Below are 13,870 nucleotides of genomic sequence, written 5' to 3'. Positions count from 1 at the left end.
CCGGGAGTGACGCGCGGGCTCCCGGCACTTGCCAGCATGGAGGAGGCGGGGGCAGGCGGCGGCGCGGCCCCGGCCCCGGCCCTCGCCGAGCTGCTGGCGGACGGTGAGGCGCGGCCGTTGGCGGCGGTGGGGGGCCGCGCGCCGCTGGCTCGGCGCGGGCGGGCAGCGCGGCAGCGCCTGGCTGTGCCCCCGCCCGCGGGACCGCGTCGTGGGTGCCGTCCGCGGGCGGCCCTGAGGAAACGGAGGGTCCTTCGTCAGGGCGGTGTCGAGCTGGGCGGGCAGAGCCGGGGGAAGAGGCGCCGGTGCTCGGGGACGGGGCGAGGAGGGCGGTGAACTCCGTCACGTCACGGAAAGTTTCGGCGGCGGAGGGACGGCAGGCGCCGGGGAGTGCTGCCGCGCCTGCTGAGCGTCCCCCTCCTCGGGGAGGAGACCTCCCGCTGCGGGCAGGGGCGTCTTAATGGCGCGGTCCTGCGAGGTGGTATGTTCACCTGCGGTCCCTTGCTCCTAAAGGGGAAAAAAAGTGCACTGAAAGGAGAGGCGGAGGTGCTTGGTGATACTAGTACGCGCTGTCTGGAAACTCGGGTCTTGCTTGATCCAAAATCATCGTTGCAATATCATTTCTTAATTTAGTGTTTTATAAACCCACAGCGTTGTAAGAGCCTGGTATGATTTCATGAAGTGGTGTCTCATGCCAGTTTGATTCTCAGTGACTTGAAGGTGACTGGTGTGTGTTTGATTATGGGTACAACCTCAACAGCCTCACCCTGATTACACTGTAAAGTTTGAAGAAGAAGGTATCTGTACCTTTTGGTGTATTCTACTCAAGAAAAGGCTGTGGGGAATAAAGGAACATGTGTCTTTTTCACCATTTAAACCCCTGCCCCCCCAGTCATCAGCTCCAAACTTATTTCTCTTGATTGTGGTCTCTTCTCAAATAGGTGTCTCATTTGTGTTATGTGATATAGAGAACATATGCTGGAGAAATTGAAGGTCAGAGAACTGTACGCTTTAGATCCATAAATAATATTTAGCAGTTCTGAAGCATGAAGGTAAAATCTAAATTTTTTTCAGAATGTTATGCTGACTTCTTCAGAGAAGACTTTGATGTGAAAGCTTACACTTCCCAGTCTATCCATCAGGCTGTGATAGCTGAGCAACTAGCAAAACTTGCCCAAGGTATTAGTCAGTTGGATAAAGAGCTTCATTTACAAGTAAGTTTAAAGCGTACCTGTTATTCTGGGGTGTTTGATATAAACTAGTCAAAAGCTTAGTAATCTTATGATCTTGTTGCTTCTGAAATTGCCCAGTGTACTCTGCAAGCAGTAACTAAAGGTACAACTTGCAGCAAAAATGGTAGTGAATCTGATACTCAGTCGAGCCCACTCATAATACTCCTACCAAGAAGCCATATACTGCTTTGTTTTCAGTTCTGCAGTCAATCTCTGAATACATGGAGGTCCTACTCTTCATTTTAAGGATGTTCCCTAACTCTTTCCAAATGATCAGCTATCAGAAATGCTGGCCTGTGTTTTGGGATGACAATGGTGAGAAGATAGGGAGTGATTTAACTTGCACCCTTTCATCTGATGCTGGGGAGTAGCCTAGGCTCTAACGCTTACATTTAGCTGGGCAAATATAACCTATGTTAGCACACCTCCACACCTTCATAAAGGCTTTTGAGTTTGGATAGTAGAAGGCTTTTTGGCGAAATCTACGCAGACACCACAAATCCACAGTGGACCTTGCAATGAGAACACATGCTAAGTTTGTGTGTAGTTTCAAAACCCGCTTCCTCCCTGCCCCAGTCGGTAAATTCTTTGGGAACTAGTTTCTAAATATCATAAATAGAAAAGAAAATATTAAAAATGTGAATATAGGTTATTACTGTGTGATTAATAAGCTTACATTTACAATTATTATTATATATGAAGGTCTGTTGAAATGTGATGGCTCTGCTGACTTTAATTAAGATGGCAGCTACGCTGCAGTTACTGACCCTCTTCTCATTCTGAGCTTGCTGCTTTTGTGCATTAAAATGTGTTCTGAAAACCCTTTTATCTTTAAGGTGTGGCTGCTTTTTCCTGTGTCTGCCTAATGTAGGGATGGTGATGATATATTATTATTCCTTTCAGGCACACATCCCCATTTTTCTGTGTTGATTTCTCTATTGTATTTTTTTTAAGGTTGTTGCAAGACATGAAGACCTGTTGGCCCAAGCAACTGGAATTGAATCCCTGGAAGGTAAATACCATTATATTATGCTTGCTACTTCGTACAATGGAGGAAGCACTTTTAATATCTCTGCAGGGAATGTCATTCATTGCCAACTTTGGCCCCTAGTGTTAAGGCTATGGATCTTACTTCTGGGGAGTATCATGTGGCAGCTTTTTTCTGATGTCAGTAGATGGAGCTCCAGGGAGGAGATTTGGCTGATACTTCTCTGGAGTAACTGCTTTGTAGGAAAACGTATTTTGGTAATCAGTTCTGAGCAAGTTTAGCAATCAACTCTTTTTGATCTTTTAATATATTTTTCTAAATAAGCCTCATTTTTTTGCAACATTAGCTAATACTTGTTGCCGTAAGTACCAAGCTGGTGCATGTTGCATATGCATGTGATGCATAGTTTGCAAATCTTAACCAAAGAGGCTTTAACACATAATCTTAACTGCCTTGGGATATTTTTTTCCTAGTAAGGGGCTACTAAGTTAAATGCATACCTTTGTGTTACTCCACTGTTTGGGATCTGGATTTTAACATAAACTGCTGACTTTCAAAGGCGTTACTTAGGAACCATTAAATCTATATAGAAAAATGGTTGCTGTATATTGTTCTTGTGCCAGGAGCTTATTAGACCTGCCATTCTGCTCTTTGTCACTTGCTGGGAACTTCATACGGTTTGGGGTTTTTTTTGCACAGAAAGATATTTACCTCTATAACATGCTGATTTGCATATACTATGAGATCCAAGCATATCCCCTTTTCCCCTTCCATTTTGTAACTTGCTAAGAAATTTATCTTTGTTCCTTCTTCTGCTTCCAGGTTTTGGCATAACCAGAGAGTTCTGGTTACTGGCAGTTATAGTATCTCCTTAGTCTTTGGAACTTGTTGGATACAGTATTCGATTGTTAGCATTTGCATATAGCTATAACAATAAAGAAATGCCCATTTAATCTAGCAACGGTAGCTCCCGAATAGCTTTTTAAACAGTTGGAAAATTAAGCATAGGAAGACTGGAATTGTGATTTTCCTCCAAATAAGAAGTAGATAAGAATCTATAGTCAATTTTGTGATTGATAAATGCGTCCCAGTCATGGTCTTTAGCAATTTGTGCTCAGTGGAATTGTGTTTTCTGAAATCATGCTTGTTTCTGAAGGCATTCCTTCCTAAAATTGCTCTGAGGAAAGAATGAAGTACTTTAGAACAACTATTCAGTTATAAAACATTTCTATAAGGCAGGCATGGTAAATAATGCGTGTTTTACAGCTAATAAGCCAAAGTAAAAATAAAATCTAATTCACCTCAAGTTTGTTGAAATGTCTCTATTTACTTGGGGTTATGCTCTTTAAGAGGCCTTTTCTGTGTGTGAGCAGAGGAGAAGCATGCAGAGGTTCTAATCCTGAAAAGTAGTTGATACTTGAGACATCAGTAGAAACTTCAGTCTGCAGTTGCCAGGAAAATCAAAAGTCTGTGCACACAAAGATGATGTTTTAAATTTTGCAAAACTTTCTTATCCCTGCCCTGCTTGTGCTACACGTGATATGTGGTCACTGTAGAAGAAACACCGAGTCAAGATTCATAAGGAAAAGAAAAGACGGATGTCAATAGAAATTTTAATTACAAAGTTAGAAACACATAGCTCTTGGTATGTTTATTAAGGAAGTTAGCAAGTGAAGATTATGGAACTAATTCACAACATGCACAATCATTTGGATGTGTGAAAGTGAATCTCATTAAACATTTCAAATTGATATACTCAGATTGTAGAGTCCTTTCTTTTTTAGGCCTGTGCACTTTTTTAATGGTACACTGATCTGGTGTACATACTCTTTTCTGTCTATAGGTAGCTCAATAGATATCTTGAGCTACCTTTTAGCTCAAGATAGGCTAAATAGTATCATCCCATATCTTACGCAACAGATGGAGAGGGTAGATTGCCTTTTCACCCATCCTAATTCTGCCTTCTGGCAAGAGGACTGCAGTATACTTTATAGCAATGTCACAGTCATAGATGCAGCAATCTCATGCTACTGGCCCTCCGCCATTTTGCCAGCCTATTTTGCCAACTTTTCACTGTATCTCATATCTTCATCCTCTGATGTGTGAGAATTGCATGCCTACCATTCCATGTATAAATATCAGAGAACTCCTGTGTCTGTCACTAAGCCAAGTTAATAATTCTGAAATATGGAGAAGATGGGAGTTGGCATATTTATACAAAATACGTGAGGTATAGTCCCAGTACAGGACAAGCTGAATAAAACTATTAGCAGTAGTTATGTTTATCTTCTATCTTACTGTATCATATTGCAGTTTTAGCCAATTTAATGATGACATGCTTGTAAACAGGGCTTTACAAAAATGTAGTATGTTTGAGAATGCTAACAATAACTGGAACAAAAATAATTTCATAGGCCTGGGTTTGCGTAACTTAATTAAATTCTCAGCAGGCTGATTCCATATTGCAAAAATGACTGCTATCCGTGACTACTTTGTTTGCAATTTAACAAGAAAAGAACAAGCATGCTTGTGGGCTTTCTTTGTGCTGCTTTGCCAAACTAATCTGGAACAAACATGATTAGGGTAGTTTGCTCTGTTTGTAATCTAAATTAGATGACCGCACAATGACATTGATACCTTACTTTTTGCTAAAGATGCTTATGCACAGGAAGAAAACCTTGAAATAGAATTGGTTATCTTCTCAATCCTCTTTGTTGGTTTCTCTGAACTGTCTTGTCACTATGTTAAATAAATAGTGTTAAATAGGTTATGCCATTTTTGTGTATCACGTTCAGGTGTTTGTACCAGGTTATATGCCTTTGAACAGCAGTCCTGATTGTCATTCTCTTAGAAAGCAATCTGTTTGAATGCTCTGTTGTAAAGGGGGAAACTGGTTTTTTTTAATGCCAAAGTAGTCTGCAGTAGTTACTATGATTTGAAGAATAGTTCTTTCTATAATTGACAAGTGTTCCATGTAAAAAATCTGCTTTATTTTGCAGGTGTCCTCCAAATGATGCAGACTAGAATTGGTGCTCTACAAAGTACTGTTGATAGGTATGCCATTCATTATGCGTTTAGAAAGTATAAATTCTTAATTGTTCTATCATGTTATTTACTAATACTGCTATAAATAAATTTCTCTTGTTATTTTTAGAATTAGAGTCAAAATTGTTGACCCCTACAACAAAATAGTGTCTCGCACAGCTCAGCTAGCAAAACTTCAAGTAAGTTGTATTAAAAATGTATTTTAAAAAAATCTTTTTGAACATGCATTGTTTCCCAATTGTCAGACATGGGTGCGATTTTCATACTCCAGTAGCCTGTAGTTCGTTGTCAGTATTTCTCAATGAAAATCAGTATGTGTGTGTCTCTTCATGACCTACTGAGAAGTGCTTCGTATTGCAAAGTAGGAAGCTGACCTTTGCACTAGTTAAGTGAGTTTTTGTAGAGATGGAGGGAAGAGGGAAGGGTTATCTGAGTACAGATTAATTAAATTCTCATTACTGTTTGTGTAATTTTGGTATTTAATGTTATGGTGCCATTGTGTAGAAGATGCTTTTCTCCTCTAAGTTAATGCATGCTTGCCTGCAGCTTAGTAAAGAGCTTGGGAATTAATTCTTTCAAAATAGTCAAGATGCAACTTATGGAGCCAATTGTGGTTCTGGAGTTTTATAAGCCCAGGTACATAGTTGCCCCTGTCTTTTGAATATAAGTGGAGTCTAGAGGAGAATGTAGATCTCTGTTAGAGGATAGCGGTGGGAGAGAGCTTATCACAACGATGGTGAGATAAATGTCAAACACTTCTATTGTTAATTTTATAGTAGTTGAAAACTATTCTGTACATTTTCAGTCATGTAGCGGCATTCTGTTCAGTTTATGGTTTCAAAAGCAACACAACTCCAAATCCCCAAGTGTTTAACGAGTGACTGTTTGAACTATTTGTCTTCACAAGTTTACCTTATCTTTGCAGAACTTCTTTGCAGGAACTTATTTTTTAGTAGCTGAAATTTGAGCTGTGGATATACACTCAAGTAGATTGCCGTCTGCGGGTGACTGCTGTTGTACCGCAGAGTAGATGAAGCTGCAAACTGCCATGCAGTTTCTAGTCTGGGGGCTGGTGGAGCAACTGCACTAGTCTATCGGCTGAACTTCTACTATTTTCTACATTAGTTTCAGTAGCAGTGAAGTTCAACAGGAAGCCCTTAACACTCTGTTCAGCCAGTTTGTCCAGCTGCTTCTCCTGTTCTTTTCAACTCCAGCTGTTACTGTTTATGCCACTGGGCAAAACTTCTGTGACTTCCATGTGGCAGGTTAGGTGGAGGTTTTTTTTGTTCTCTGATGGATGTTGCAGCTGTGGAAAGGGTTGTGGGAATTTGGGGCTAAGGATGAAGATCATTTCTGCCCTGACGCTTACACAAAGTCAAACTGCAGAAGGACCTCTGAGAAGAATGAGTCCCTGAACTTAGGAAATGTTTTTTGGGTGCTCTTTGCTTCCTCTATGCTGTATCAGGGTTACATGGATTTTCCTGTGGTGTGAAAGCAGCGTGCATCCAGGGTCAGCATTACTCAGCCTGTGCCAGGGAATTTGTAATGTCTGGCTTTTCTTGGCTGTAAGCCAGAAAAAAGAGGTGCAGATAAGGGGAGCCTGCTAGGCTACCCTTCCTAGCATCCAAATCCACTTACTTACCTCAATGTAAAAAGAGGAATGATGATTCCAGCTTCTCTGCCAGTGAGAGTCCATCCTCGGCACGAGAGCTGCTGTCCTTTCTTGTATTGACAGATACATAGTGAGTGTTTCATGTTGCACTGTACAGCTGGGAGGAATTGAGGGTGGGACACCTGAATTACAAAATGAAGCTGGACTTATGGAGAGTTGAGTCAATAGGCCTTTGAAATCTCAACCCTCCTGCCTCCCCAGGATGCACTGCTGTTGTGTCTCTTTACCTGGCTGCCTTGTTTTTTCAGGAAGGAAGGGCAACAGCACAGCAAACAATTCACTTCCTGGTGGTGGCAGGGCTTATGACATGCAGTTGCTCCCAAATGCAAGACTTGTGGCATGGGACACTTTCGAACTTGGTAATTTTATCAGTTGATGTACAGCTGGTAGAATAAGTATAAAAAGGTAGATGACTGATAAAAGAGGTTGCTCTCTGTCAAAATCCGTAGGTTGGCAGGTATGTTTTGCTGAACTGTGTGGTGTTTAAGGGCTTCTTGTACTCATGATGGTATTATTTTAGTGCTTCTCCATTGATTGCTGTGGGACTGCTCACAAACTGAAGGAATATTTGGCTTGCATAAAGCTGGATTTTGCCATCCTTAATTGTTTTTAATATAGTCTGGCTTTTTCGTAAACATTCTCACTGCAAATTCATTGTCAAACTTCAAATCTAGTCCTGAATTCTAAATCTCTGCAGTGTGCTTGTGTATATTATGTCTTGCTCTGCTTTTAGAGCTTCATGGCATCCCAAGGGAGCAGCAGACTCGCAAAGCTTACTTCCTATTTTAAATCATACTGTCCTCTTCCGAGTCTTTCCATAGTAGATCACAAGCTACATGGGAATAGTTAACAGCTGAAATATGTCAAACTGCAGAAGGACCTCTGAGAAGAATGAGTCCCTGAATTTAGGAAATGTTTCTTGGGTGCTCTTTGCTTCCTCTATGCTGTATCAGGGTTACATGGATTTTCCTATGGTGTGAAAGCAGCATGCATTCAGGGTCAGCATTACTCAGCCTGTGCCAGGGAACCCTCTTTCAGAGGATTATTTTCTGTGCAGCTCTGTTTAACCAAGTGTTTCTACATGTTCTCTTAATTTCAGATATCTCAGTGTTTAAAAATCCTTGTAAGAGCTGAATTTTTAAAACCTTTTTAAAAAAAAAATCTGTATTTTAAAGTTATTCTGTCTTTAAAATATTCACTAGCAGCAGATTTCATCTAGGTGCTACCGTAACTAAATAGTAGATCTAGTCTGAAGATAGTGGACTGTCCTTTTTCTTCAGGCTTCTGTTATATATACATTCAATTACATTATGATCTAGCAGATATATGCAATTGCATATATGAGCTACGCACTGGCACATTTTCAAGTGGTCCTTTCTTTATAATTAAGTCTTCTTTCAATAATTTCTTAAAATTAACTTGAGGTCAAAAGTAAGAGGCTATTTGATTGCTCAAATTGTAGCAATAATATCTGTTAGTGTTGATGTGTTGCTTTAAATTTCAGGAGATAACTAACATGTAATCTCCAGAAAAATTGGGTTTTATTTTTAATTTTACTAAAACCACTGGGACTAACTCAGGGCACTGGCCTTTTCCAAATTAGTTCTTGCTTGTACAGTGGAATTCATTCCTTCTTGGGTGAAAATATCTCCTTTAGAAAAGCATACTATATCAACTCGGGAAGGGAATGTTTCCTGAATTAGTTCAAACTTCTGTTATGCAGGTGGTCAGGTTAGAGGACCTAGCAACTGTGAACAACTCCATTATTAGATAAATTTTATTTCCGTTACACAGTCCTCATATATTGCATTCTTTTACAGTGTCTGGGAGTTTTATTAAGTTGAACAACTCATGTAAATGGGAATACTTGGGTGAAACAGAATCTTTGTCAAGGGCACAATGCAGTAGCAATCACTGTGAAGTTAAGAGTGCATCTTCAGTGTCTGGATTTTTCTCCTCCTTCTAACTCACAGGGCCAGAAGTTAAAACTTTTTTTTGCTCTTGTATCTAAATGTAACTTTTCCCATCTCTTACTCAGTTTGATAGTCCTTTTAAAAGATTGTTTCTTGGGATAGGAGATAATGAGCAACAATCAAATGAAAAAGAAATGATCTTTTGGCATGTAATGTAAAAGATGGTCAGAAGATAACTGAAGCTGAATTCCTAGGGAAAAACATTAGCTAAAGGTACACAATTGGATTAGAGAGTAATTAAATTTGAAAGCAAAGTAGTAATACTATGCCCTCTTACTTGGCAAAGCACAGTGCACTGTATAAAAAGCTATTTTTGATTCATCGTGCAGAAATTTAGTTCACAGATATGAAAGTGGTATGTCGATCAAGATTTTTCTAATCAAAGAAATGAATTAATAAAAACTAATACGTTAATCTCTCAAAGTAGGATAAGCCCCACTTGGTTCTCACTAATGGTAATAGAAATCATGTGGTTAAGTTGTCTTAGAATGCGTAGGAAACTTGCACTTCAGACTATGTGATACAGAGCCAAAAGCAGCGAGAGTAATTGTGCTTTCGGTGATTTGCCTCAGTGGGGCTTTTTCTAATTTTTCCTTTTTGTTCTGCCTAGATAAACATTTAATAAAATTAAACTATAAATATTTGTGTTTTGATTGGTTTGTGCTGGGATAGGGAAGAGACTGACAAGTTGTACAGTCCACTGAATATTGGTTGAAATAACTCACTTGTGTATGTTTTCATATGTGTACTTTAAGATTAGTTTTCAAGACATTAACTTGAGTCTAAAAAAGGGGTTCAAAATCTGTCAGATACTAAATATTTTTTAAAGTAATTTTAATTTAATTTGGATATCCATAAGGTAAACATTTCAGGAGGCTTTGTCTTCAGTACCAGGGAAAATACCTCAGAACAACTATGCCTTACTCGTTCCAAATTTCTCATTTACCTCTCTTGTTAATCTGATTACAGATGTTGGACTGTACTGAAATCCACATACTTTTTTACCTTCTCCTGAATTGCATTTCTGAATTCTAGTTTAGATGTTACCCGCTCCAGAACATTGCTTGTCCCATAGCATGTACCTCCTAGCCCCACTGACCCAATCCAGCCCTAGAGGAACTTTACACTTGATGTAACTCTCACTGTTTCTCTGTCTCTATTATTTACTGTGTAGAAAGAAAAAACCTGTTTCAAGATCTTAGTTGAGTGAAAAATTATGAACTATTATGTTTGATTCAGATGTCAGCAGTGCCTTTTTTCCTAAATGTGTGCTAATGAAAACATACACAGATATGTTTCCTGAAAATTTACATACGCATCCATCTTCTTAATTTTTAGCCAAGAATGCAGTGTATTTTAAGAAACATATGAAAGAATGTGAACTAACAGTTGGCTGAATGAAGGTGACTGGCCTTACGAAAGTTTTGCTGAAAATGAGTTTTTACATATATTCCTACTCTAAGAGCCAATATCTGTAATAACAATTTAGCCTCTAAGTTTTATTGTCCTCTGAAGTAAGTGCTGCCATTTTGCTTATTTTGGATCAATATTTGATTGGCGAGGCCAACTTCTTAATTTTACTAAAGCTTACAGAGGGGAGGAATATTGAGGAGAGATGCACAATGTAAAAGAAAGCTCACTTCTAGTTAGAAATAGAACATGTCTCTGTCATGGGGTTCCGAGTTTCCTTTTTTTTCACTAGTAATGGCAGCATAATCTCAGTAGCCCTGTGAATGTAATTACCAGCTTTCGAAAGTATTGGTCTATATTGCATAAAATCATGTTAAAATATCCTGAAAAAAGGGATTTCAGTGTTCTAAAGTTCCTTGTTTTTATTCACATTCATATTTCCTTTTTTGGTTAAAATATTTCCATATTTAAGGCCTCATATTATGTGATCATAATGTACTGATAATATCCCCTAATGCTACGATTTCTCTGCAGGCTGCCTGTGACTTGCTGCGGAGAATAATACGCATCTTGTATCTCAGTAAGAGACTTCAAGGACAACTGCAAGGAGGAAGCAGAGAGATAACAAAAGCTGCCCAGAGTCTCAATGAACTTGGTGAGTCCTTCTTAGATACTGTTAGAGGCATTTTTAGCTTGCACTCGTGTTAGTGTTTAACTTAAAAAACAAAGAAACCCTTAAATTTTTTCATAGGACTTATGTAGATAAAGATACTTAATAACATGAAAATTCTATGATAATAACTTGTGTTCTTTCGGGCAACGTTTTTTTTTGTGAAGCAATTAATTTCTTATTGGTTTGTGTTTGTATAAAACGCCTTCAGAGGCAGCAGATATATATTTAGCTTTTGGAAGACATTGCACTACAATAAGGCATAGTTTGAATTACAGTTTACATCCTAAAATAAAATTATTGGCCTTGTGACCTTTATGAAAGCCATATGTGATACGATATACAGATACCTAACCTAATTCAGATACTGGAAGCCGCCTGCTGCAGTAGTGACTAATTCACCCTGTATTTTATTGGCTTCTATGAAGAATAATGAAATAGTTCTCATGAAGCTCATGTTACGTTGCTAGATTGTTTTCTGTACTTCAACTAGCTTGGGTACTTCCACACTGTGCTGCAGGATGCAGTGAGGAACATCCGATTAGTCTTGGAGAACAGTTGTTGGTGTTGTATATGGTATCTTGCCAGCTGTTTCTCCTTTGGTTTAATGGTATTCAAGTTTCAGCTTCCAAAAATAGGTTGTGGGAGGGCTGAACTGTCAAGCATTCAGAATCATCCTGAGGTTTATTGTGCATATTTGTCACTACTGCTCTTTTTATACTGTGTAATCAAAAAGTTATTAGACAATGACTTAGTCTTATAATTAGCAGATGCTGTGTTGCAAATGGAAAGTTTTTATATTTATTTAGTATATCAGTTTGACTGAAGCACTTAAGCAATTGTAGCATTCTAAGCTAGAGTATTTTTTCTAATTTTCTATTTTTTATAATTTTTAATTTTCTTTCCATTTTGGTCTCCCCTCACATCTTCAGGATACATAAAGTAATACTGTCTTTTAACTACCTGAATTACAAGTCTTGTGGGATTAATCTGAATGCTAGATCCTATTCAAATAATTAGTACAATTTCATGGTAAAATCTGAGGTGTTTATCTTATGTAGTTTTTAGGATTTCTTTTTTTCAAAGAAAATGCCTTTTATTGCTCTCCTTCCTCTCTTTTTTTTTTCTTTCACCATTTTAAAAAAGAGCTTCCACTTTCTTCTGTTAAAGTGTCACAGTCTCTTGAGTTTCTTGTTTTCAAATACTTGGTCTTTTCCTGAAGCTTAGGAAAGTCTGAGTAATTATTATTGTTAAAGATGAAGGGAAATGTGTCCCCATAGGAAGCCCTTTTGAGTTTCATCCTACAGTCCATAGTGGGGGAGCCAAGGCTTGTGGTCCTTAATTTAATCCTTAGTTAATCCTTAATTCTGGATGGTTTATGGCCAGGTAAAATCCCTTGTCTACTGTCCTTTCTCTCTCCCTCTCTCTTTTCCTGGTATCTCTTCCTTTCTTCTCTCTTACGTCTCCGTCTGCATCCCTCCGTCATCTTTTGGCTATCTGCTCTTTGTTATCCTCTGCTGCCCACCTTGGCTGGTGTGAATTCTTATTGCCTCCCAGCTGGCCATGATGCCTAGCACCCGAGTGGATAGGAACACCCCACTGAGGAGTGGCCGGTGTGGTGGACTGGAGGTTCTGTCCTGTGCGGTGAGGTGGTGGCTTGCTGGCTGTGGGCTAGCCCGGTTCAGGGGGGAGGAGAGTGTGCAGTGGCTGGAGTCAGCACGTTTCAGGGAACTGCAGTGGGAGGCAGTGGAAGGGTGGTGTGTTGCAGGGAGGCTGGATTTTGGGGTATGGCTGGGGAAGCATTGTGCTGTGCTTCTGGCCTTGGAAAGCATTGGGTTGTGTGGGAGATCTGTAGGGTGGAGGTGGTGGTGGTGTGGAGCAGGAGAGCAGTGAGGCTGTGGCGACTTGGGGTGAGGTTGTGGAAATGCTGTGCTTCAGAAAGGTGGGAAATGTGATGTAGCTCTCTAACTGTGGCGTCGGGAGGGTGGAAAGCATGGAGAACAGGCACTGGGCACTGGTTATTCGGTGGTGAGATACAAAAGCTTTGGGAGGGCTTGGGAAGTACTACAACATCTGATGGTAGTAATTAGGTGGTAGGCATGAGTGGTGTGAAAGCCTGGTATAGGATAGGGAACTCTGCGTCATGGAGGCTTACTTTTGAATTGGGGATCGTGGCCAAGATTAATAGGAATTTGTGTTTTTAGCCAGGTATTTCTGAATATCCCTTTTGGCTCTCATCCAGGGAAAAATTCTTCCCATTCTTTGTTACCTTTCTGTTGTACATGTGGTGCAATGTAATTTCTGCTTTGTTGAAGCCATTAGCACTGTGATATTACCGTGAAAGCTTTGTACTTTCTAAGGTATAATATACCTTATATTGCTTATAGATTATTCTGGGATCTTGGGATAACTGGCCATTTATTTTTATGTACTGTTATACTCTATGTGTATGGGGGAGGGGGACACAAATGTGTGTGTCCCCATTTAGGTATATGTATTGAACATCTATTTCCTCGGCAAATCTATGTTAGTTCACTTACAGCTTTTACTTAGATGTGTCTTGAAGTTTATTTTGCAGTGATGGGAAAAGATATGATAAAAATATAAAAACTTGGAATTAGATAGAAATATGGGGCAATCAGAGGAACTACAAGAAACAGTAGCTTTTACTGAGAAGGGTTTTTTTATTGGACACTTATGTTAAGTTGCTAGTAGTCTGCAGATCTCCGGCTTCAGTGGATGATGTTAGGAACTTTACTCTGAAAGCATTTGGTAATATTTTCACTAAGAGCTCTACTTAAAGCTAAAGTAGATCTAAAATTCCTCTGTGTTGGACTTTTACATTCTTTGAAATTAACTTTCCACTTTGGCGCAGTAAGAAGA

At 39.5% G+C, this 13,870-nt stretch overlaps 1 protein-coding gene across 2 annotated transcripts in view; it reads left to right on the top strand.

Annotated features, from left to right (window-relative positions):
• Positions 1–13,870, top strand: part of COG5 (component of oligomeric golgi complex 5) — a 189,735-nt gene continuing 175,865 nt past the window's right edge. For both annotated transcript variants that reach the window (XM_075145503.1, XM_075145513.1), the window contains exons 1-6: positions 1–103; positions 1,072–1,211; positions 2,184–2,241; positions 5,217–5,271; positions 5,372–5,441; positions 10,852–10,972. In XM_075145503.1, coding sequence (XP_075001604.1) covers positions 37–103; positions 1,072–1,211; positions 2,184–2,241; positions 5,217–5,271; positions 5,372–5,441; positions 10,852–10,972 — 511 coding nt within the window. In that variant the 5' untranslated portion in view covers positions 1–36. The remainder of the gene's footprint in view (positions 104–1,071; positions 1,212–2,183; positions 2,242–5,216; positions 5,272–5,371; positions 5,442–10,851; positions 10,973–13,870) is intronic.

The sequence above is a fragment of the Calonectris borealis genome, chromosome 1 (genome assembly GCF_964195595.1).
Source record: "Calonectris borealis chromosome 1, bCalBor7.hap1.2, whole genome shotgun sequence".
NCBI lineage: Eukaryota > Metazoa > Chordata > Aves > Procellariiformes > Procellariidae > Calonectris > Calonectris borealis.
This window is presented reverse-complemented; position numbering and strand designations above follow the sequence as displayed.